This window comes from Nuphar pumila, chromosome 7, assembly GCF_984573655.1.
Source record: "Nuphar pumila chromosome 7, dmNupPumi1.hap1.1, whole genome shotgun sequence".
Classification (NCBI taxonomy): Eukaryota; Viridiplantae; Streptophyta; class Magnoliopsida; order Nymphaeales; family Nymphaeaceae; genus Nuphar; species Nuphar pumila.
In genome coordinates this window covers 112,260,353-112,284,227 of record NC_143255.1, presented here as the reverse complement: position 1 = coordinate 112,284,227, position 23,875 = coordinate 112,260,353, and the positions used below count along the sequence as shown (strand labels likewise).

Below are 23,875 nucleotides of genomic sequence, written 5' to 3'. Positions count from 1 at the left end.
TGCAGGAAAATCACCAACAAGACATAAGTTTGGGTGGTGAACCATATATATACTGGCAATGGTATTTTAAGCTGATGGTTAAGTTTGTTCTTGGGTTGAGATTTCCATATTATTTTGAATATGGACTTTTTTTTTGCTTCTTTCTAAAGGATATAGTCTGCTACAATAGTTGTGTATGTGAATATTATGGGTTTTGTGAGTGTTAGTTTCGGTTTTTTCCTTTCCTGTGAAGGATGCTTATTCCTTTGTCTTGTTTCCCCCACATCCAAAAGCACTAGTAAAATAAGACCCTCTTTAGACCCAATCTACCTAGTTGTTGCATTCAAGAGACCTATAACTACAGTCACCTACAGCCTTGGATATAATGTCATAGCACCAATTAGAATATAATCTCTTAGCACCAATTAGAACATTTAGGTTGAAAAGGGTCAAGGTGGAAGATGGTGAGAAAATGAATACCATGCTAAGGGTGAATTAACAGTGTGCCGAGAAGGTACTACCTGTAGGGAGCCTTGTTTATTAATATATCAAAATGTAGTCTTTACATTGTCACATAAGCTGGTGGGCATGGATCAACATTTTTTCTTCTTATTTTTTTTTCCTTGAAGATGAAGAGCAATAATCAAACAATTAAAAAGTGTACTTTATAATGGCAGGTGAAAATAAATTTTTTTGTTTTTTTTTATAATAATATATTATGACTTTATGTTTGTGTTTGGAAAATTTACAGATGTCTTGCCTTAGATTTTGTCAGAGACAACAAATAGTTGCTAAGATTATCACAGTTGTGGCAATGGTTGTATACCTAAGTCACACGGACTCGGCTAGGGAGGTGCCGCACCCGATTCGACATGCCCCGACACGGGTGCGGACACGTGTGCGGCTTCGGACTCGGCCTGGACTCGGTCAACGCCGAGTCGGACTCGGTCAACGAGTCGAGGCCGAGTCTGTCCACATTTTGGACTCGATCAACTTTAACCGAGTCCAAAAATGTCTATTTGTCCCTAAAAAATGAATTTTTTTATATTTTTTATTTAAAAAAATGCACAGTGCACAGTCACAGTGTTGTGCACAATCATGGTGCTGTGCACAGTGGACTGTGCTGCAGTCACAGACTGTGACTGTGCACAGTGGACTGCGCTGTGCACAGTCACAGACTGCGTCGTGTCTGTGCACTTTATATATATATATATAGCCGAGTCCCCGTGTCCAAAAATTTTAAAATTGCGTCGCACCCATGTCGCACCCGCACCCATGTGACATAGTTGTATACACAATCGTGGATTGGGTTATTGACACATACATAAGTCGAGAGCCTGCAAGAAATAGGGGCATATACACGCAACACTACATTAAAGAAATAATAGGTGCAGGTGATGTGGCTTGTATTAACCAAATAATAATGACGAAGGATGCCTTTGTCGCTTAAGCTATTTATTACGTGAAAAGAGATTATTATCTTATTCAAGGGATGTAATGTTGGAAGAGCATGTAGTGATGTTCTTACACACAGTCATAATGTTCGAAATCTTGTTACAGGACATTTTTTCATATATGGAGAAACAATTAGTGTCATTTTCATAGAGTTTTAAATGTTTATGTAGTACAACAATTATATCCTGATTTTGTAAAACAAGCTACTTCAGAAGTACCACCAGAAATTATGGATAATCCAAAAAAAAATCCTTACTTTAAGGTAAACTTTAGTATGATGTAAAGTTTCACCTGAATTTATTAAATAAGGATAGATATTATGATTTAAATTAATTATGTGTATGATTCCAATAGAATTGTGTTGGAGCAATTGATGGAACGCATTCCAACATTCATTCCACATCGTGATCAACCTAATGGCATGACCAGAAACATAACATAACACAGAATGTTCGGAATCATTTTTCAATATGTATTAGCAGGTTGGGAAGGCGCTGCTTATGATGGTAGGGTTGTGGGAGATGCTCTTCGTAGAGGACACAAACTCATAGTTCCTCATGGTAAATATTAGTTGCAATAACTTTCAGATACATAACTCATTTGCATTTATGTTGTATTTAAAACTGACTAACATGTGAAATATGGAATGCAGGAAAATATTATGTAGTAGATGGTGGTTTTGCCAATGTTCCAAGATTTTAGCTTCTTTTTGTGATGCGCGCTATCACTTGAGAGAATTTAGAATTTGTGGCCCAGCAATTGAAATGAATGAAATGTTTAACCATTGTCATTCTCAACTTCGAAACGTTGTTGAACGCGTGTTTGATGTTTTAAAGAGGTGATTTAGCATTCTAAAAACAGCTGATCTGCTCTATTAAGACAAGAACCAAGATTGTGTTAGCATGTTGTGTCCTACACAATTTCATTAGAAGTATTGGCGGTGATACATTTGACGAACAAAACATTGATGTTGCTGAAGATGTAAACAATGATGAACTACATGAAGATGAACCTGCTGCAGAGATATGGGGTTTGTCATGGTCACAACAAGAAACAAATGCATGGAAGAATTTTAGAGATGAACTTGCACAAAAGATATAGGATGATGCACATCTTAATAGTTGAAGAAAAATGAATATTTGTCCAATTATACGATTTATCATTATCTTTTATATTATGATGCTATTGACATGAATAATGATATTTTTAAATTTATTCAATATTTTCTTTTGATGAATTCATTTTATATCATATGGTTGCAATATTGTTAAGCATTGTATTATGAAAAATGGATGTTTATTTTGTATAGGGGATACAGATAACCCTGCATTCAGAGATATGGAACCAATAGTAGAAGGTAGTTCCAATTTGGTTGATAGCGCAAAAGATGTCAAATCTCAATTTAGTTGGGAAGATCATAAAGACACAGATAACCTATTGATGGATTTATGCATTGAAGCAGTTCAAAGAGGCAAGAAACCTGATACAACAACAACAACAACTACGCCTTCATCCCAAAAACAATTGGGGTCAGAGATATGAACCAAAAAAAGAAATTCATTTTGGGTCTTCCACATGATTGCTGAGATTTAAAAAATCAACAAAAAGTCAAATGGTTGCTGAGATTCAGAGGCAACTAGGGACTGCAGTTACAATAGACAATGTGGATTCTCGACTTCGGACATGGAGAAAGACTTATAATCATATTAAGGAACTAACGAATTTGTCTTTGACCATGCAACTAACTGTGTCATTGCACCATCTCAAGTATGGGAAGATTATATAAAGGTATATTAACATGACTGTTTAAATTTTTTCAATTCAAAATGTATGAGCAGTCTAAACTTGAAGTGAAATATCTTCATGACAAAAGTATTACAAACTACACACAACTTTGCATCATTATAGGAAATGACCAAGCAGATGGTGGAGTTGCTATATCCTTTGGTGATAGTTTCACTAATCCAAAGTAGTCATCCATGCAAAACTCTAATGACGATTGTCACATTCCAAAAATGTCTGAAGGTTTAGAGGACCATGATTATGAAGAGTATCCCTGGCAATCCACTCCAATTGTGGACACCTCCCGTTCCACTAGATCTTCTCAACCAAATTCTTAAAGTGACACAGTAAAAACTAAAAAATTTAAGATAGAGGAAAAGTTGAAGGAAGCATTAACACCATTGTCTTCAATAATTTAGAATTTGTCAAAGACAATGGCCAATGATGTGGAATTTACTCTGCAACAAAATGTGACAAAGGGGTTATGCTCATTAGGCCTTGAAGGTGGTGTTTTATGATGCTATAAGTTTCTTGCGGAGAATAAGCACTTGGCAAATGTACTTCTATCGTTGCCTATAGAAATGAAACGAGAATGGATCCTTGGAGAGATGGGAATAAATGAAAACTAAATTAGATGGTTTTTTTATGATGATAGACTTTTTAAATAAAATGATCATATTTCATTGTAATGGACATTTATTTATATGCTCATTCTTTTAGACTTGTTTTAGAATACTTAAGGTTTGCATTGGTTTAATTTCAATTGTTTGAGTTCAATTTAAATGTCATTTACGCTTTTAAATCTGATTTAACTTTGCTTCACATTCTTTGCTACTCAAATTCTATGCTACATACTCCAAACATGGTGAGAAATTAGGAGTTGAAGGCATGAATCCTTGAAGGAGTTACTTATGCTTCCAAACAATAGGAATCCACAACTCCTCTAGAATCCACTTCCCATGAAATCCAGTATTTGTACTGAAATGAAACACTAGCGCAAAGAGCAATGTCACAAAGTGACAACAATGAATGCACAAGCACATAAACAAGAAGCCACTAATGGGCAAAATACAATAAGCCACAAAGGGCTGAAAAGACGTCGTCATTCACGACTGGGCCTGGATCTCAGGATCCAGACCCAATTCATTTTATTTATTTAAACACATGCTCATTAATGGCATGTTGTAATTTTAGTATATTATGTAATGGGCATTTTCGTACCCTAATTATTGTACCTGTGCATACTTAATGTGAAGCAAAAACCGCAGACCCTATTGGGGTTTCTTTGCAGCTATTAGAGCCTCTCTCTCCTCTCTCATCGTTTTCTCACATGGTATCAGAGCATTGATCCTCTCCAACGTCTTTTTCCAAGGTATTCTTCTTTTTCTTATTCTTTCTGAATCTCTAAGCCAATGTATTTTGTAGAATATCTCTTTCCAGTCAACGTATTCTATTTTCCTTATGCATATTTTTCCTATTTCTAAAATATGCATCTCTATTTCTAAAATCTGCATCTAATCTCTCTTTTCACATCTAATTGGTATCCTCCTTATTCTTTTTTTTTCTCACACTGTTTGACGTGATTTCATATGATCACGCAAGAGCAAATCTTGATCTTTTGCGTGATTTCATAAGTTGATATCACGTCCATATTGTTCCTCATTTTCTTTAGAAAAGTAAGGTCAAATTCAAATTTGAGTAAAATATCAAATCTCTTTTCTTTTCGGATTTCCTTTCTTTTATTCCTCTTTGCATTTTTCGAAAAGAAAAACACGTTACATTCAAATAACGTGTTTCTGTTTTGCATTTCATTGACTGATCGTTATCCAAATCAATTTACTGCATAACCTCGGTTTCTGTCTCAGGTCTGCTGTAAAAAAAAAGGGCAGCCGAGTTCTCTGAAATTACGTATTGGTTCTGAATTTTATTTGTTGGTCTTTTACTTCTTTTGTTCTACTCCAATCTTGTTTCTAATTCTATCTTGCTTTCGCCTTCAATCGCTTATGGATTCTTTTTCTTCTTCTCAATCTGGCCTTTCTTCCAACTTGTATCTGAAAAACTGAACAACTCCAATTTTCTTACCTGGAAAAGACAAATCATCTCATTCATAAGAAGTCAGGATCTTTTTGGACAACTAGATGGATTTGTTTTTGTTCCTCCAGAGTTCATATCACAAGATGGCAAGACTGGGGAGGGTGACACTTCCATTCCTTTTGTCAGAAATCCAGAATATATATCCTGGATGAAGCGAGATCAGGCTTTGGTTGCCTACATCACTTCCACCCTGTCACAGGAGGTGCTTGTGGCAATCCCAGATGACTGCACAGCTATGCAGTTATGGCATCGTCTTGTTTTTAAAGAAAGAGTTTCAAATGCTGAGAAAGGACTCCATGACTCTCATGGAGTACTTAAACAAAATGAAAACTATCATAAATCAGTTGGCCATCGTGGGTTGCGCGGTCAGTGACAAAGATATGGTGCAACAAACTTTGAGCAGGTTGGCACCCGATTATCATATGATGGTTACTTCCTTGTTGTGTTTGCCAGACTTACCTACATTTGAAGATCTTTGTGCTAAGCTCTTACAGTATGAGATGACTTTGAAAGGATTCTCTGAAGGTAATCACAACCTCATTGGAGCACACGACGTTCTTGCCACAGGAGTTACCTATGATCGAGGACGTGGCAGGTATGAATCTCCAGAAAAGGGAGGTCAAGAGAGGAATGGACAAGGAGCGCGTGGAATATTACCTACTCCCAGTATGCCTCATAATCTGCAAAGGCAAAGGACAATACCTACCTGCTTTCTCTGCAACAAAAGGAGGCACATAAAGGCAAATTGCTGGTTTAACCCTCAAAATAGAGGAAAGCAATTGGAGACAAGAAAGGGAACGGATACATTGAAGAATAGTAGAGAAGTCAAAGAATTGTTATTATCTGCCTTGGTTGAATTGAATATCAAGCTGAATGATCAAGGCACTTGGTATGTTGATTTTGGTGCAACCACTCATGTCCCTGGTGATGCTGGTAAGCTCCTAAATCGTGTTCCTTATGTTGGTAGAAATAGTATAGTCACTGGAGATGGGTCTCACCACCATATTTTGCACATTGAAAATTCTGTAATTCCTATGTCCAACTCTTCTCTTGTTCTTTCAAATGTCATTCATACTCCTAATATCAAGAAAAATATTGTTTTTGTCTCTAAGCTTGTAGATGACATTAATGCTTCAGTTGAGTTTGCTCCTTTTTCTGTTTGTGTTAAGGACCTTCACACGAGGGAAACGTTCGCTGAAGGAAAACGTCAAGGGAATATGTATGTGTTTCAAGAGAATCCTTTATCTCGTATTCAGCCTGTTGATTCCATCTTCAAACTCACATCATCATCTTCAGTTCCTCCTGACAGTGTTTTTAATCTTTCTGAATGTATTGAGCTGAATCTTTGGCATGGTCGTCTGGGTCATTGTAGTAGTCGCTTTATTGAATAGCTTATTTCAAGTAGTCTTATTCCCAAGTCAAGTCTAAATTTAAGTGTCGACAATAAAAAATGTTCTAGTTATCTTCAGTGCAAGAGTCATGTTCTTCATTTTTATTCCATTAATAAAAGAGCTTCAAGATCATTTGAGATTATATGTTCTGATGTTTGGGGTCCGGCTCTAGTTCCTTCCATGTCTGGCACTAGAAATTATCTCATCTTTGTTGATAGTTATTGTCGATATACATGGATCTTCTTTATGTAAAGTAAATCTGAAACCTTCAAGTTATTTCAGAACTTTCATTCCTTTGTTCAAAATCAATTCTATGAGAATATCATTTGTTTCCAATGTGATGGAGGGGGTGAATTCTCTTCAAATGACTATTAGTTTCCTCCAGACAAATGGGATAAGCAGGTAGGTGTCTTGCGCTCATACACCTCAACAGAATGGGATTGCTGAACGAAAGCATCACTATATTGTCAAGAGTGCAATGAGCATGATGCATGATAGTAATCTTCCAGTTACCTTCTGGACAGAAGCTTTTCATACAGTAGTCTATGTCATAAATCGATTGCCCATGAACATCTTGGAAAATAAATCACCCTATTTCTCTTTGCATGGTGTGCATCCAAATTATCATGATTTGCGTGTATTCGAGTGAGTATGTTATGTTAATGTTGATAGTTCAATGCAGCACAAGTTTCAGGATAAGGCCTTAAAGTGCAGATTTGTTGGGTACGTTGATGATTACAAAGGCTACAAATGTTATGATCTCGTGAGCAAGCACATCAAAATATCCAGAAATGTTGTGTTTGACGAATCAAATTTTGGTCATAATGCTAACACTCCTCCTGAAATTGAAGTTTAGCATCCTTGGTTGAACTCATATCACTTTTCTAGTATTGATGATGTTTGTTCTTCTGAATGTAATCAAAGAGATGAAGGAAACGTATCTATTGATGCGCAAAGAACTCAGAAAAGTGTGATTTCTGAACCACTATCGGCCTCCGAAAGGTATAAAGGCATTGTTTACTCTTGACGTGAGAAGGAGATACCTCTCAGCTCTAATCAGGAGCAGAATTCTCCTTCTGTTTCTATTCAATCACCTGTTCACAGAAGATCTACCCGATCTCGACATCCAATTGATAGGTGGGTTAGTTATGAGAACTTCACGATGGACTTTTAACTCTTCTTAGCCTCTTTGGGCAAAAAAAGATCAACCCACAACATTTTATTAAGCAATAAATTCTAAGAGATGAATTGAAGCTATGAACGAAAAAATGGAGGCTCTTCATCAATGCAGTACTTGGGATATTGTTCTTAGACCACACAATCAAAATATGGTTGAGTCAAAGTGGGTGTATAAGATAATGTATAAGCCAGATGGTACTATCAAGTGATACAAGGCTAGGTTGGTTGCCAAAGACTTCACACAGGAACAAGGATAAGACTATGATGAGACCTTCAGTCCGGTCGTGAAAATGGGCACTATCTGCATCATACTATCATTGGTTGTTGAGCACCAGTGGACTCTCAGCCAACTGGATATGAAAAATGTGTTTCTACATGGAACTCTGAAGGAGGAAGTATACATGGAGCAGCCCACTGTGTATGCAAAAGGAAACTCTAAAGAATACGTGTGCAGGTTAAAGAGAGCTATATATGGTCTGAAGCAGGCATCTCGATCTTGGTTTGACAGTTTTTCGCTTAAAGTAGAAAAATATGGCTTTAGTCGGTCTCTTCTTGACCATTCTCTTTTCATATTCAAATGCAAAGATATAGTTACCCTGTTATTGATATATGATGATGACATTATCATTACAGGTAACTCTAATGAACATATTGAACATGTTAAAGAACTTCTGAACCATAGATTCAAGATGAAGAATCATGGTAAATTGTGATACTTTCTTCGAGTAGAAGTTAACAGGACTCCTGAAGGCATGACACTTACTCAACATAAGTATATCGTTGATGTTCTTAGCAAGGTAGGTATGACAGATTGCAAGCCTCTAAGCACACTCAGTGTACTTCATCAAAAACTCAGTTCCCAAGATGGAGATTTGTATGAGGACCCTACAGGATATCGCATGATAGTACGAATGCTTCAGTATCTTACCTTCACTTGGCCTGACATTGTCTATTCTGTCAATCAGGTATCTCAGTTCATGTATGAACCGCATATTGGGCATATAAAAGTTGTTAAATGCATTCTTCGATATTTGAAGGAAACTATTGGAGATGGTCTTCTGTACAGAAAGAGTATGCATGGCCATCACATGCATGAACGTCTTACTTACACAGATGCAGATTGGACAGGGGATCCAGATGAGCATAGGTCAATCTCAAGATACTGTGTTTTCATTGGCCTAAATCTTGTCTCCTGGAGCATAGAAAACAAAAGGCCATGGCCAGGTCGAGCACCGAAGTTGAATATAGATCAATGGCAGCTGCTACAGCTGAAGTAACATGGATCAGACACATGTTGATAGAAGTAGGAGAATCAATTTCTAAAAGTATTCTCTTGTGTGACAATCAAAGTGCTATCAACATGTCATTCAATCCTATCTACCACAATCATGCCAAGCATATTGAAATTGATCAACATTTTGTAAGACAGAAGGTCGAAGACAAGGAAATTGAACCAGAATACGTTCGGACTGCTGATCAAGTTGCTGACTTGTTTACAAAAGGACTTATCAAGGACAGATTTTGGATGTTAAAAGGCAAGTTGTTCATTGTTCAAAACCATGTACAACTTGAGGGAGGGTGAAAAGATGTTGTCATTCATGATTGGGCCTGGATCTCAGGATCCAGACCCAATTTGTTTTATTTATTTAAACACATGTTCATTAATGGCATGTTGTAATTTTAGTATATTATGTAATGGGTATTTTTGTACCCTAATTATTGTACCTATGCATACTTAATGTGAAGCAAAAACCGCAAACCCTATTGGGGTTTCTTCTGCAGCCATCAGAGCCTCTCGCTCCTCTCTCGTTGTTTTCTCACAAGGGCTAGGCACCAAATACACACAATGTGAGAGAGAGAGCTTAAAAATATAAAGAATAATGTATTGAAATGCTCCTAGAAGCCTTTAGAATAAGGGGGAGAAAGAAAGACCCCTATTTATACACATTATAGGATTAAGGGGGGCTCCCATAGAATTGTTGGGAGCTCCCCAACGGTCCAACAGCTCTATTGGGAAGACTCACTTACCCCTAATCAAATGGGAAAAAGAAAAGGAACGAAATTTAAAAGAAAGACAAAAATGTCCCTAGTGGACATGTCTATTTACATAGAGATAAAAAGACTAAATTGCCCCTAATGGGCATTACAAAAGACATTCATATATATATATATATACACACACACACACACATAAAAATATGATATCCATATATTTTGACACTTCCCTCGACTCCTTGCAAATCCCTCCAACACCGGAAAATAAACACATTAAAGCAATAAACTACAATATTAGATAAGCCCAACTATGAAAAAACACAAATATGTAACAATTCATAAAAAATATATGAGATCAACAATGAAAATAATTGCAATTGCAATGTTGCTAACGTGTTACTAATGCTCTTAGGCAAAAACACTTGCAAAATGAAAACATTAAATAAAGCAATACTGCACCATATAAAATCATGATTTGTGAACCAAACATCCACTATCCAAGAGTAACTTTATGAGTTTACAAAGATTGAATAAGTACAGAACATAAAATAACAAAAGAAAACAAATTGTAAGATCTCTCGCAATCACTTTCCATACAATAAATACAAAAATGAAATAAGCAGTACTTTTTCCCACGATTGGCTTTAAAGAAAAAGTATTTTTCCCACAATCATTTCCATCCTTTTTGTTTTTCTTTTATGCTTAGTACTTTCTGTCCTTCAAAGATGTTGCCTGAAGTTAAAAAAGTATTCTTACCTTGGAACCTATGCTCCCAACTGGAATTGTGCTATCCACAAAGATATCTTCCTCTGAACTGCTGATAAATATAGAGTATCAAGTCAAGAATACAGAAAATGAAATATTTAATTAAACTCAAGATATCAGATGAACCATTTATATAAATTTAATAATAACAACGTATTAAATAACTAAAATCCATTTTGAAAGTTAAATAAGATATGACAAAATAGAGGGCTTCCAACAAGTCAATTCAATACCATACTTTGAACAATTAACTAATCCCAGCATCATATACATTTCAGGGTCAAACATAAACTCGAAAACAAAATACTGGTTGATTTATGCAGACAATGAAGTATAAAGAACACCATAAAGGAAACACCTGAAAAAATGGTATGGCTTATAAAATGCAGTCAATGCAAGAAGAGATAACACACTATAACGCCTTTAACAAATGCCATATAAGATCCGAGGACTGGTTTTCTTTCCTTTTTCTTTACATATGCTTCAATGTTGCACAGAAGGTCCACCAAGGATTCACCTTCCCCATTGTTTCCCAAGAAGATGGAAGAATAAAATGAGAACTTTAAGACATACTGTGGGACTTCCAAAGAAACAACTTGAGAAGCATTGGGCAACAATGGAGGATGAAATTAAATTCTAAAGAACATACTAGAATGCACCAACTTCTGACATGATGTGCAGCTGTAAAACCCATAAAATTCAAACAAAAAATATATCCAGACCCGAAGACACCCCCCCCGTGCCTTTTTAAACACCCCCGCAGGGGGGTTTCTTTTACAAAAAATGCAGAACCCCTGTGTCTCTCTCTCCCCGAGTACCTCCCCTCTCTCGACCTCGACTCGCTGGTTTTGCTAGGAGGGAAGGTGTCGAGCACCACCCCTCTTTCCCTCTCTCGATCCTTTCTTTTCGACAGGGGAGTGGCGCACTGTCTCCCTGTTATGGCAAGGGAGGGCGGTGCCCACTCTGCCCTCTCTTTTCGACAGGGGAGGGGTTGCCGCTGCGCCCCCTCCCTGTCTCCCTGTTGCGGCAGGGGAGGGCGATGCCCTCTCTTTTCGACAGGGGAGGGGCACAACCCCTCCCTATCTCCCTGTTTTGGTAGGGGAGGGTGAGGCCCTCCCTGCTCTCTCTCTATCTCATTTTGGCAGGGGAGAAGTATCGCCCCTCCCTGCCTCTTGGTTTCTGCAGGAGGGGCGCCGCCCCTCCCTGCTCGCTCCATCTCTCTGTTTGGGTGGGGCAGGGCTCAGTCTGGCAACCGAGCCCACCCCACCTCTCTCTTTGTTTGGGTTGGGGCCACCCCATCGCTCTCTCTTTCCTTCTCTTTGATGGGTTTGGGACCAGGCTCGACCTGACAGCCGAGCCCACCCCACCCCATCTCTGTCTCTCTCGGTTTGAGTGGGGTCAGACTTGGCCAGGTAGCCGAGCCCACTCCACTTGTTGTGCTGACGAGCAGGGGACGGCCCCTGCCCCCTCATTGTTCAGTCGGACCAACGGGCAGGGGCGTGTTCCCCCTGCCCTTCTCCTTTCTTCATCGGGCCGGCAGGGCAGGGCACTCTGCCCCCCTCCCCCTCACTGTGAGCCTGTCGGGCAGGGGCGCAACCCTGCCCTTCTTTTCCTTGCAGACTCAGCCCCTTGCGTGGGTTGACGCTTCTTTTTTATTAAGAAATCACTTCTTGCCATTTTCACAGTACGCATATTGCATTGGCACAACGGATTTTGCATGCGCCCCGAGGCATGTGCCACTCATCACCTATGCTCGAAGACGTCAACAACTCCGACAATCCCCGAGGTAAGAAAAAGTTGCACAATGGACAATGGATGAACAAATCTTAAAACTTGCAATTATATATATATATATATATATATATATATATATAATTCAAAGACGCGGTTTTGTGATTCTTGTCTTCTTTCCTTTATGTCATTTACTCTGTCGTCGTGCTTTTACATGCACAGGCTTCTACTTACGCATTTATTTAGCTCGATATGTGATTTTACATATCGAGCATTGCTTTATGTTATTTACTTTGCCGCCGCGCCATCACATGCACAGTAGTTTACGCATTTATTTAGCCAAAGTACGGTTTTGTACTTCGTGCACTGCTTACGCATTTATTTAGCCAGAGTACGATTTCGTACTTCATGCACTGCCTATGCATTTATTTAGTCGGGGTACAGTTTCGTACCTCGTGCACTGCTTACGCATTTATTTAGCTGGGGTACAATTTCGTATCTTATGCACTACTTATGCATTTATATAGCTGGAGTATTCTTTCGTATCTCGTGCATTGCTTATGCAATTCATTTAGCTCGATGTGCGGTTTCGCACATCGAGTATCGCTTTATGTCATTTGCTTTGTCGTCGCACTATTACGTGCATAGGATATTGCTGATGTAGTTTATTTGGTCGATGTACATTTTCGTACATTGTGCATTGCTTACGCAGTTTATTTGGCCGATGTACGATTTCGTACATCGTGCATTACTTACGCAGTTTATTTAGCCGATGTACGGTTTCGTACATCGTGCATTGCTTACGCAGTTTATTTTGCCGATGTATGATTTCGTACATTGTGCATTGCTTACGCAGTTTATTTAGCTTGATGTGTGGTTTTGCACATTAAGTCTCGCTTTATGTCAATTATTTTGCTACTGCGCTAAAATGCACACAGGCTACGCTTACTTTTAAGGACGCACATTTGCACATGCTCGCCTAGTCTTTTAAATAAATAGGGGATTTCATGCAAGATTTAAATATTTAAAATATCCATTGTTTCGAAAAAACATAAACGAACTTTTGACGGTTGCACATTCGCAACCAAGTCTTTCCCTCAACCCTGTGTAACCCTAAGCGTTACGTACGATCATTTGTTTTGATATCCGATAATGACTCGGATATCCCCGGCCAAGAGTACGGGATGCTGAGATGTTCTAAATTTAGAGTTTCTCTCTAAGAAACTGATACCCCTCTCATCGTAGCGATATTATTCGACATGCACTGCATGTTAGTACTATGATGATTGGATGAAAAGTTTACGATAACCACGTAGCATGCAAATGCACAATGTTTTACATCACTTTCATAAAGATGATTTCAGCTCCACCGGCAAGATGCCCGAGTTGGTTTGAAGGACTAGAGCATGTCAAACTAAAATGGTTACACTGTTTCTTTTATGAAACAATTGAGCTGGGATTTCTTTCTGAGAAACCTATACCCCTCTCATCATAATGGTACTATAAGACATGCACGGCATGTTAGTATTACGATGATCGGATGGATGAGAGATTCGTAACGATCTCGTATCGTGCAAAGTGCATAATGATATAAAATATTTCAAAAGACCAATCCATGTCAAACCTTTGGCAACAAGACGTGCCTTGTATCGTTCAATGCTATTGTCTGGTTTGTATTTAGTCTTATACACTCATTTTGAGCCAACAACATTTTTATCGAGGGGACGACCAACTATCTCTCAGGTTTGACACTCATGAAGTGCCTCGATCTCCTCATTCATTGCTTCAATCCATTTGTTAGATTGAACAGCTTGACAAAACCCAAGTGGTTCCTCGTATTTTTCAGTCTTGGATAGAAAGATCTGAAAATTCATAGAGAAGTTATCATAACTCACCCATTTTTCAATAGGATGCATTATCCTGCCTGATCTTCTTGGTGCCTCTTTATTACTGGACAATGTCACTTGTTCTCCAACAGGTACATCTGTTTGCTCTCTGGGTCTCCTAGTATAGACATTTCCTTTGTATCTCGGACATTCTGTTTCAGATACCTTATCTGAAGTTATCTCATCATGTATAGGAACCAAAGTGGTATGTTCTGTAGTATGTGAAATAACACTGAGCCATGGATCATACCAATTAGCAGTTGCGTCAATATGTTCATGATTGTGATCTGCTTTATTTTCTAGAAAATTATTTTCATCAAAGACAACATTTCTGGAAATTCTGATCTTCTTATTGGCGGGGTCATAGCACCTGTAACCCTTGTGTTCATCTGCATAACCTACAAATTGGCATATAGAGGCTTTGTCCTGAAATTTAGTTATCATCAATTTATCAATGTGTACATAACATCTTCATCCAAAAACTCGTAACTCATCATAATCAGGTTGTACACCAAAAAGAACATAATAGGGAGACTGATCTTCAAGGATAGGCATAAGAAGACGATTTATCACATGAGTGGCAGTGTGAAAAGCTTCTGTCCAAAGACTAATAGGCAAGTTACAACCATGCATCATACTCATTGCACTTTCCACAATATGACTGTGTTTACGTTCAGCAATTCCATTTTGTTGTGGAGTGTACGGGCAAGAAACTCTATGATATATCTCATTTTCTTGGAGAAAATCTAAAAATTCTTTGGAGGAATACTCACCACCTCCATCACATTGGAGAATTTGAATATTTTGGGAGAATTAAGTTTTAACGTAGGCATGAAAGTAACGGAAAATAAGAAAAACCTCTTATTTGTGTTTCATAAAGAATATCCAGGTAAAGCGAGAGAAATTGTCAATAAATGATACATAATATTTACTTCCAGAAGAGGAAGGATTGGGGGTTGGGCCCCAAACATCAGAAATATTATCTCAAAAGGCATGGAAGTTCTTTTATTTATTTGATGAAAAGGAAGTACATGACTTTTGCAGACCTGACAAGTAGGACACATTTTATCCTTCAATGAAGGTGAAACAGACTCTAAAAGAAAACCATTGGACACTAACTTTTCAATAAAGACTTGACTACAATGACCAAGACGGGAATGTCAGAGATCTGGCTTATTACATTTGGATAAACTTAGGACGCTTTTAGAGACATGATCAAACTTGGGCTTCAGGACATTGGAGGTTGGATCTTCATTGAAGACATACATGTTTCCATGTCACTCTCCTTTAGCGAACATCTCCTTCGTTTGAAGATCCTTGACAAAGACAGAAGTATGAGTGAATTCCACAGATGAATTGGTAGAGTCAAAAGGCTTAGAAACAGAGATAATGTTTTTCTTTATATTTGGTGCATGAACAACATTAGATAAAGGAATGAAAGAAGACTCGGACAAAGGGATGAGGACATTGCCTACGTTTGAAATAGGGTGGTGAGTCCCATCTCCAGTTACAACATTAGATTTACCAAAATAGGGAATCAAAGTAGAGAACTTACCTGCATTGCCAGTGACATGAGTTGCTGCCCCAGAGTCCACATACCATATCTCATCATCACTTTGTTTCAGGTTCAAGTTGGCCATAGCAGACAAGAGGAGATCCTTAGCATCATCACTGACCCGAAAGGTACCTGCAGTTCCTGATGTGCCAACATTTCTATTGCTTTGTATTCTATTACGATTTTGGGGGTTGTACCAACAGTTGGCTTTAATGTGACCATGTTTGTTGCACTGGTAGCATGTGGGAACATTCTTTGAAAAGCTGGCAGTGAAATTTGGTGTAGGTAACAGCCCACGTCCACCCTGGAGTTGTGCTCCCCTGCCTCTACCACGCCCTCCTCGTGTACGATCAGCAATCATCCCTGTGGCAAGAACATCATGTGTAGATGGTTGTTCGGCCGAAGCATCCGACATGCCTTTTAAAGACATCTCATACTGGAACAGTTTAGCGCGTAAATCTTCAAAACTGGGCAATGTCGGCAAGCACAATAAAGAAGTGGCAAGAACATGATACTCTGATCCTAGGGCATTCAATGTCTGCTGCACTTTATCTGACACTGGATATCCAACAATGGCCAATTGATCTGTGATACTTTTGACTTGATTTAAAAATTCAATAATGGTCATTGTCTCCTTTTTTAAAAATTGGAATTCACGTTTGAGAAATAACACCTTAGCCTCTGATATCTGAGAGTAGGTCTGAGCTAGAGTCTCCCACAATACTTTAGTTGTGCAATCATCAGGAATAGAAACTAATACTTCTTGCGACAATGTGGAAGTGATGTACGCAACAAGGGCCTGATCTCGCTTCATCCAAACAACAAATGCAGGGTTGCGAATGATGTTTGGCAATCCTCCGTCGTCTTTGGCTTCTTGTGTGATAGATTTTGGAGGCGTTGGAATGGAGCCATCCAAGTGACCTGAAAGGTCTTGACTTCAAAAGAAAGGAGTAATCTGCCTTTTCCAAGTCAGGTAGTTGTTTGTGTTTAACTTTTCAAAAACTAGTTGCCCCAGGAAATTGGAAGAAAGAACAAAGTTTGTTGAACTATCCATTTGCAGAAATTTATGGCAGAAATAGACTTTATGACAGAAAGATCAAGGTTGGCTGAAATGAGACTGATATCATAAAAGACTTAGAAATCGGCTTTATGATAGAAGAACCAAAGAACGTCACGACAGGATTTTAAAGAATGTCACAACAGGGTTTGAACAGCTGATCTAGGTATTGTTTCAGTATTTGTGAGACAAATAACGAACCATGAGCAGATCTGAGTGTATTCAGATCTGTGAACGGAATAATGAGCCTTGAATTGGAGTAGCAGAGGTGTGTTAAATAAGAAGAATGTAACCAGACCAGATTCTCGTGACCAAGAGAGGTCACGTGAAACAAGAAGAACAACACACACAAAAGAAAAGGGGAGAACTCTGCTGGAGTGACCAGTCTAGACAGAAAGAACTCGAAACAGAGGAAACTCGACTGGGGTGACCAGTCCAGTCCAGACCAGACCAGATTTATGTGAGGACACGTGAAACAGGGGGAACTCGAAAATAAAAGAACCCGGCTGGGATGATCAGTCCAGACCAGATCAAATTCACGTGAGGAGACAGACCAGACTAGATTCACGTGAAAAGATACGTTGAAACAGGAATAACGAGGAGAAAAACGAAAAGAAAAAGAGAAACAAATCGTGACATGTCGAGGAGGAGAACACAGCTTTTCCAGAAATGAAGTGTGACCTGACGAGAATGGGGATACAACTTTTCACGTCCCTGATGAAAGTCGTTTTACTCCCAGTATTGTCCCTGCTCTGATACCATGTCAAAAATGCCAATAGGTTGGCGTGTTTTGTTGTAGAAACCGAGAAGAGGAGTGGGGGGAGAGAGAGAGAGAGCAGAGACTTCTTTGGTGAAATCGACAGCCTTAACTTTTTCTACACAGCTGCACTTAATACTTCATTAAGATAAATAGGGTTAGAGTACTTTTTACATTGACAAAACGGTCATGTGTTAGTAATACAAATTACATTGGAGTATAGAACATACACGAACCATATGGATCTTCTACTGGATCCATATTCTAATAGAAATTCTCTCTCGATCACCGACCGTCCCCTTAAGAGAGGACTCAGCTAGCTACCGGAGTATCGAAAATACATGGCATAATAAACCCCCGGATTAGTCCGAGTTATTTTTATGTTTTGCGTTTGTCCGTACCCGCAGGACAACTGATATCGAAACAAAGTTATCTAGATCACATCACTTGTTGAATTGCGTATCATGTATGAATTAAATGCATATGCTAGAATTGTCTACGTTGTTGAATTATGTATCATGTATAAATTAAATGCTTATGCTTGATTTGATCTATATTGTCATACTTGTACACCTACCAGCTTTTTATAAAACTGACCATGTTTCATGGGTACAGGTAATGATTAGGTCGGTACGACAAGCGATGGCACAATAACGTGATGGTATCAAGATGAGACTCTTTTCTTAACGTTTTGCTCTTGAGGACATTTCTATAATTTTGCATAAAAGTTCCCTTGAAAATTTCTTCTTTTATATAAGCTCTAATTTATTAAAGATGCATTTTTACTCTATTTGGTTTTGAATATACAGAGTTTCAAATCCATTGTGTAAATGAAAGGTTTCGCAAGTAATGTGTCCAAGGTCCGTTGACTTGTTATTTCAAAAACACCATTTTCTGCTTAATTGTTAATAAATGATCGATTACAAGGCTTTCAAAATTTTCCTAAAAAGTTACAAGTCTGGGATTTTGGGGGCGTTAGAGTATATACTAATTAGTTCAATAGTATATACTAACTAGTATATATACACACAGTTACTTCACAATTATTTGAGGAACATATTGCCATTATTGATGTTTTGGCCGACAACTATGCCAAGACAAAGGAACTTATGTCACCAAAAACAGAAACTAAAGCAAGTGTTGGATTCAAAGCTGGTGTTAAAGATTACAGATTGACTCCTGATTCAAATTTGGAGTTAGCAAGATTGCAGCAAGTGCAATTGACTCTCATAATCTCATTCTCATGGAAGTCAAAAAGATTATGCTCGACCAGCCCAAGATGTTGGAAATGTACCACGTGAACACCATGCAGTCATTCAATCTAATAAGCCCTTCTCTATGAAATTCCAGACATTTGCACAAGTATATGTGAGACTCATTTTAGCGGCAATGTGTAAAAGTATCTTCAACAAGATATTTTAGTTGATAACGCAATAACTTTGAGAATAAATGTGCGAACATACACACAACAAGAACACTTGGAACACTTGTGCACAACAAGCACAACACACGGAATCACAAATGTGCAATTGCACTCATAAGATTCATAAACCACTAAAAGGTTGGGCTATAATCCCAAAACCCTTAAGGAAATACAAGAGGAGCTGCCCATATTTATAGGGCTTTTAGGAGGCATTGAGAGGGGCTCCACATAGTCGTTGGAGCCCCTCCAACGGTCACAAATGTGACCGTTGGAGGGGTCCAACGACTAGTGGGTTGGGTCCCTCCCAATGCAAGTACAATGCATTAAATGAAAGAAAAAGAAAAAAGGTAAAAATACAAAACCATATTCACGAAAATGAATATGTGTAAAATACCTAAACTACCCTTACCTAAACTACCCTTAGCAATATATATATTTTATATATATATAGGTAGATACATATACATATGTAATATATGTATATGTATCACCTTATATATATAAAATATATATACGAAATTACAACATATTTTAACACCCCCCCTCAAACTTAGGGCAAGATGACCGATAGTTTGCCAAGAAGGAAGTTGAATCGCGGAGCGCACAAGGCTTTAGTAAAGAAGTCTGCCAACTGATATTCGGACGTGACATAAGGAAGATCAATGACTCCTTTGAGATATGCTTCACGAACATAGTAACAGTCCATTTCGATGTGTTTAGTCCGCTCATGAAAGGTGTTATTTTTCGCAATGTAAATTGCACTCTTGTTGTCACAACAAAGCTTAGTGGGCCCTTCTATTGTAATCCTCATGTCTTCTAGCAATTGATGAATCCAAACAATCTCCAGGGTAGTAGTTGCCATGGCACGATATTCAGCTTCTGTGGAGGAGAGTGACACATTTTGTTGCTTCTTGCATCTCCACGATATTAGTGAGTCACCTAAGAATACACAAAAACCAGTGGTGGAGTGACGGTTATTTGGGTCACCTCCCCAATCTGAGTCAGTATAAGCAATCAATTTTAAGTCAGAAGAAGGGGACAGAAAAACTCCCTTATTCAGAGTACCCTTTATGTATCTTACGACTCGTAAGATGGCACTCATGTGAACGGATGTAGGCGCATGCTGAAACTGACTTGCAGTATGGACTGCATGGGATATATCTGGTCTGGTAATACTCAGATACATCAATGATCCTACAAGCTGTCTGTAGGGTGTAGGATCCAAAAGGGGAACCCCATCATCAATTTTCATCTTTGCTCCTACTACCGCAGGAGTTTCACAAAGTTTCTCATCTGTAATACCTGACCTGTCAATGATCTCAGAAGCAAGCTTAGTTTGAGATAAGAAATATCCTCTAAGAGAGTATGCTACTTCAATTCCTAAAAAAATAAGTTAGAAAACCCAAGTCAGACAGTTCAAATTTATCTTTTAAGATAGATTTTATACTTTTAACCCCGTTAGAGTCACTCCCAGTGATAATCATGTCATCAACATACAGAAGTAAAATTACAATCCCTGCATTGGATTTTCTAACAAATAGAGCAGTGTCAGTAAAATAAGAGGAAAAATCATTCTCAATCATTACAGAGTTAAATCTATCATACCAAGCCTTGGGGGCTTGTTTTAGGCGATAGAGTGCTTTTTGAAGTCGAAGCACCTTTCCCTTAGGAGTCTCTATTCCAGGAGGAGCATCCATATAAACTTATTCGCTTAAATCACCATTTAAAAAGGCATTTTTAATATCCATTTGATAGATGTTCCATTTGTTGATAGAGGCAACAGTTATAAGGCATCGGACAGTGACCATACGAGCTACAGGAGCAAAAGTTTCTTCATAGTCAATACTATATTCTTGACTATATCCTTTTGCAACCAAACGAGCTTTATACCTTTCAAGGGATCCATCACTTTTAGTTTTTACTTTAAAAACCCATCTGCACCCTATTGTTTTCTTGCCTTTAGGAAGATTTTGAAACTCCCAAGTTTTGGCTCTTCCCAGAGCCTCAAGTTCATTGTTCATTGCATTAATCCATTCAGGGCACTTTCGTGCTTCTTCAAAATTTCTAGGTTCTATATAGGAGTGGATGGCACTAAGGTAGGCTCTATATCTTGGTGAAAAAGAGTCATAGGAAATGAACCTAGAAGGAGGCCTTCTACTTCTTTCGGTTCTACGAGGGATCACTTCATTCTGAGAGGCACTGGGACTGGCATCATTATATCTGTCAAGAGCCCTCCTAAAGTTGTTTTGATCTCTATGAGTATAGGTGATAGGGTCTTTAGGTAATTCTTCATCAATAGGTTGAGGAGGCAAGAAGATGTTTTCCTCGGTTTCAAAGTCATTTGGGTTACTTTGATCTGACTCATTATCACTAGTATCATCTTTATTCAGTAAATCAAATAAAAAAGAATAATCCATATTTTCATTATGAGGGTCACAACGATCAAATCCACTAATATTTTCCAAAAAACTCACATTTCTGGAAACATACAATTTATCACTTTTGATATCATAACAACGAAACCCCTTTTGGGTTTCAAAATAGCCAAGAAAGGCACAAGGAATGGCTTTAGGAGAAAGTTTGTCATTCTTATCAGTAAGAACAAAACATTTACACCCAAAGACCCTTAACCTCCTATAATCAGGTTCCTTATCGTATAGTTTTTCAAAGGGAGAAATTATGTTTAGATTTTTTGATGGGAGTCGGTTTATGAGATAGACAGAAGTAAGGGCTGCCTCAGCCCAGAGATTTTTTGGAATGTTTTGAGAAATGAGTAAAGTCCTAGTTGTTTCAATGATATGATGGTGCTTTCGTTCGGCTAACCCATTTTGTTGAGGGGTTTTCGGACAAGATTTTTGGTGAAGAATACCAAAATTTTCAAGATAATTTTTAAATTCATTTGAGAGGTATTCTCCTCCAGAGTCGGACCTAAAGATTTTTAAACATCCATTGAATTGATTTGAAATCATCATGTGAAAACTTTTAAAAGTTGAGAAAACTTCATGTTTATGTTTAAGAAAATAAATACAACAAAACCTAGTGTAGTCATCCACAAAGATCACATAATATGAAAATCCTCCTTTTGACATTACCGGAGCCGGTCCCCATACATCGGAATGGACAATTTCAAATTGTTTTGTCGTAAACATGGATCTCTGAGGAAAAGGCAAACATTTCATTTTCCCAAGAATGCATTCATTACACAGAAAGTCACTTTTACAAAGATGTTTAACAAAAGGCAAATAGGAGATTTTAACAATATTGGGATGACCCAATCTCTTATGCCATACATGAATATCTTTGTTTTGGACGACGTTGCAAAATTGACTCTTGGGAACTTGAAGAAAATCTACGTAGTAGAGGTCTCCTCTTCTAGAGCCTTCCCCAATCAATCTCCCGGACTGGCGATCCTGTATCCAACATTTATTAGAAGAGAATTTTATATCGCAACCATGGTCCGAGAGTTGGGAGACGGAAAGAAGATTTAAGTTAAGGTTTGGGATAAAACGAATTTTTGGAACAAAGAAGTTTTGTTTTTCAAAATTACCTATTCCTTTAATCTCAAGAGATGTTCCGTCCGCGGTTGAGACAAAGGATGGAAAAGAATTTTTAGAAAAATTTGAAAGAGAGCAAGAGCTAGGGGTCATGTGAAAGGATGCCCCGGAATCTAAAAGCCAAGATGTCTTACCGGGGGAAGAGGATGACATAGCGGCTCCGGAAGTACCTCCTTTGAGAAGAGGTTGTAATGCTTCTACAATTTGTTGAAGAGAAAGAGACTCACTTGATGAAGAAGGTCGTTCTTCAACTTGGGATGCCATAGCCGTTGCAATCAATTTCTTCCATTTAGGACACAAAGGTTTGATATGTTCGGGTTCTTTACAATAGTAGCAATTCACTTTGCTATAGTCTCTTTTGCCATACCGATCATTTCCTCCTTGACCTTGATTCTTGAAATGAGGAGGTCTATAGGACTTCTTGTTATTTCCCGGTCTTGACACGGCATTAGCCATTTCACCATCTTCTTAAGTAGAGGAAGTAATAAGAATGCTAGAATTATTTTTGTCAATCCCCATACGGGTTTCTTCACCACTTAGCTTGGTGATAACATCTTCAAGTGAGGGGGATGTGAAAGCGGAGAGAACAGAGGACCGGACTTGTTCAAATTCGGGTCTAAGGCCATTTAAAAAGTTGAATAACCGGTCTTCCTCAAGTTGTTTGTGCCTTAATTCGATTGCCTCTCCACTCCATTTAGGTTCAAGAATTGCGAGCTCGTCCCAAATAGAGGATAATTCGGCAAAGTACTCCCGAATGGTCATGTCATTTTGTTGGAGGGTCAAAGCCCTCTTTTGGAGAAAGTACTTGTGGGATAGATCTCTTGAGGTGTACATTTTCTCAAGATATACTCAAGCTTCGGAAGCCTTTTTAAATTTGATGATATTGGCGTTTATCTTGGTCTCAACGGATGAGAAAATCCAAGATAAGATCTTGAAGTTCTTCATTTCCCAATCATCATGTTTTTTAGAATACTCTTCAAGGGCCTTTTGTCTTTCATTCCCTTCAAGAACCTTAATATCCCCTCCTTCAATAACGGTAATTTTGGGTTCCGGTTCCGGTATGGATCCATGAATGTAACCCCAAAGCCCCTTTCCTTTAATATGGGCTTCCATATTACCGGCCCAAACATGATAGTTTGAGCCATTAAGCTTAAACCCAAAGGAGAAATGGGAGTCTTTTTCACCCATTAGAGAGGAAAGAAGCCAAGGAATAATATGTACCTCAATTACTTTTCGCGTCTTCCTTGACAAGAGAGGCTCCTAAAATATTGC

The 23,875-nt window shown here is 38.3% G+C and overlaps 1 protein-coding gene across 3 annotated transcripts in view; it reads right to left on the bottom strand.

The window, feature by feature from the left end:
* The window catches only part of LOC149832961 (uncharacterized), a 74,516-nt gene that overhangs the window by 46,659 nt on the left and 3,982 nt on the right, over nucleotides 1-23,875 (bottom strand). For 2 of the 3 annotated variants that reach the window (XM_090014804.1, XM_090014806.1), the window contains exon 3: nucleotides 10,632-10,692. In XM_090014804.1, the coding sequence (XP_089870930.1) occupies nucleotides 10,632-10,692 (61 nt within the window). The remainder of the gene's footprint in view (nucleotides 1-10,631; nucleotides 10,693-23,875) is intronic. The other variant, XM_090014805.1, reaches the window with a different exon arrangement.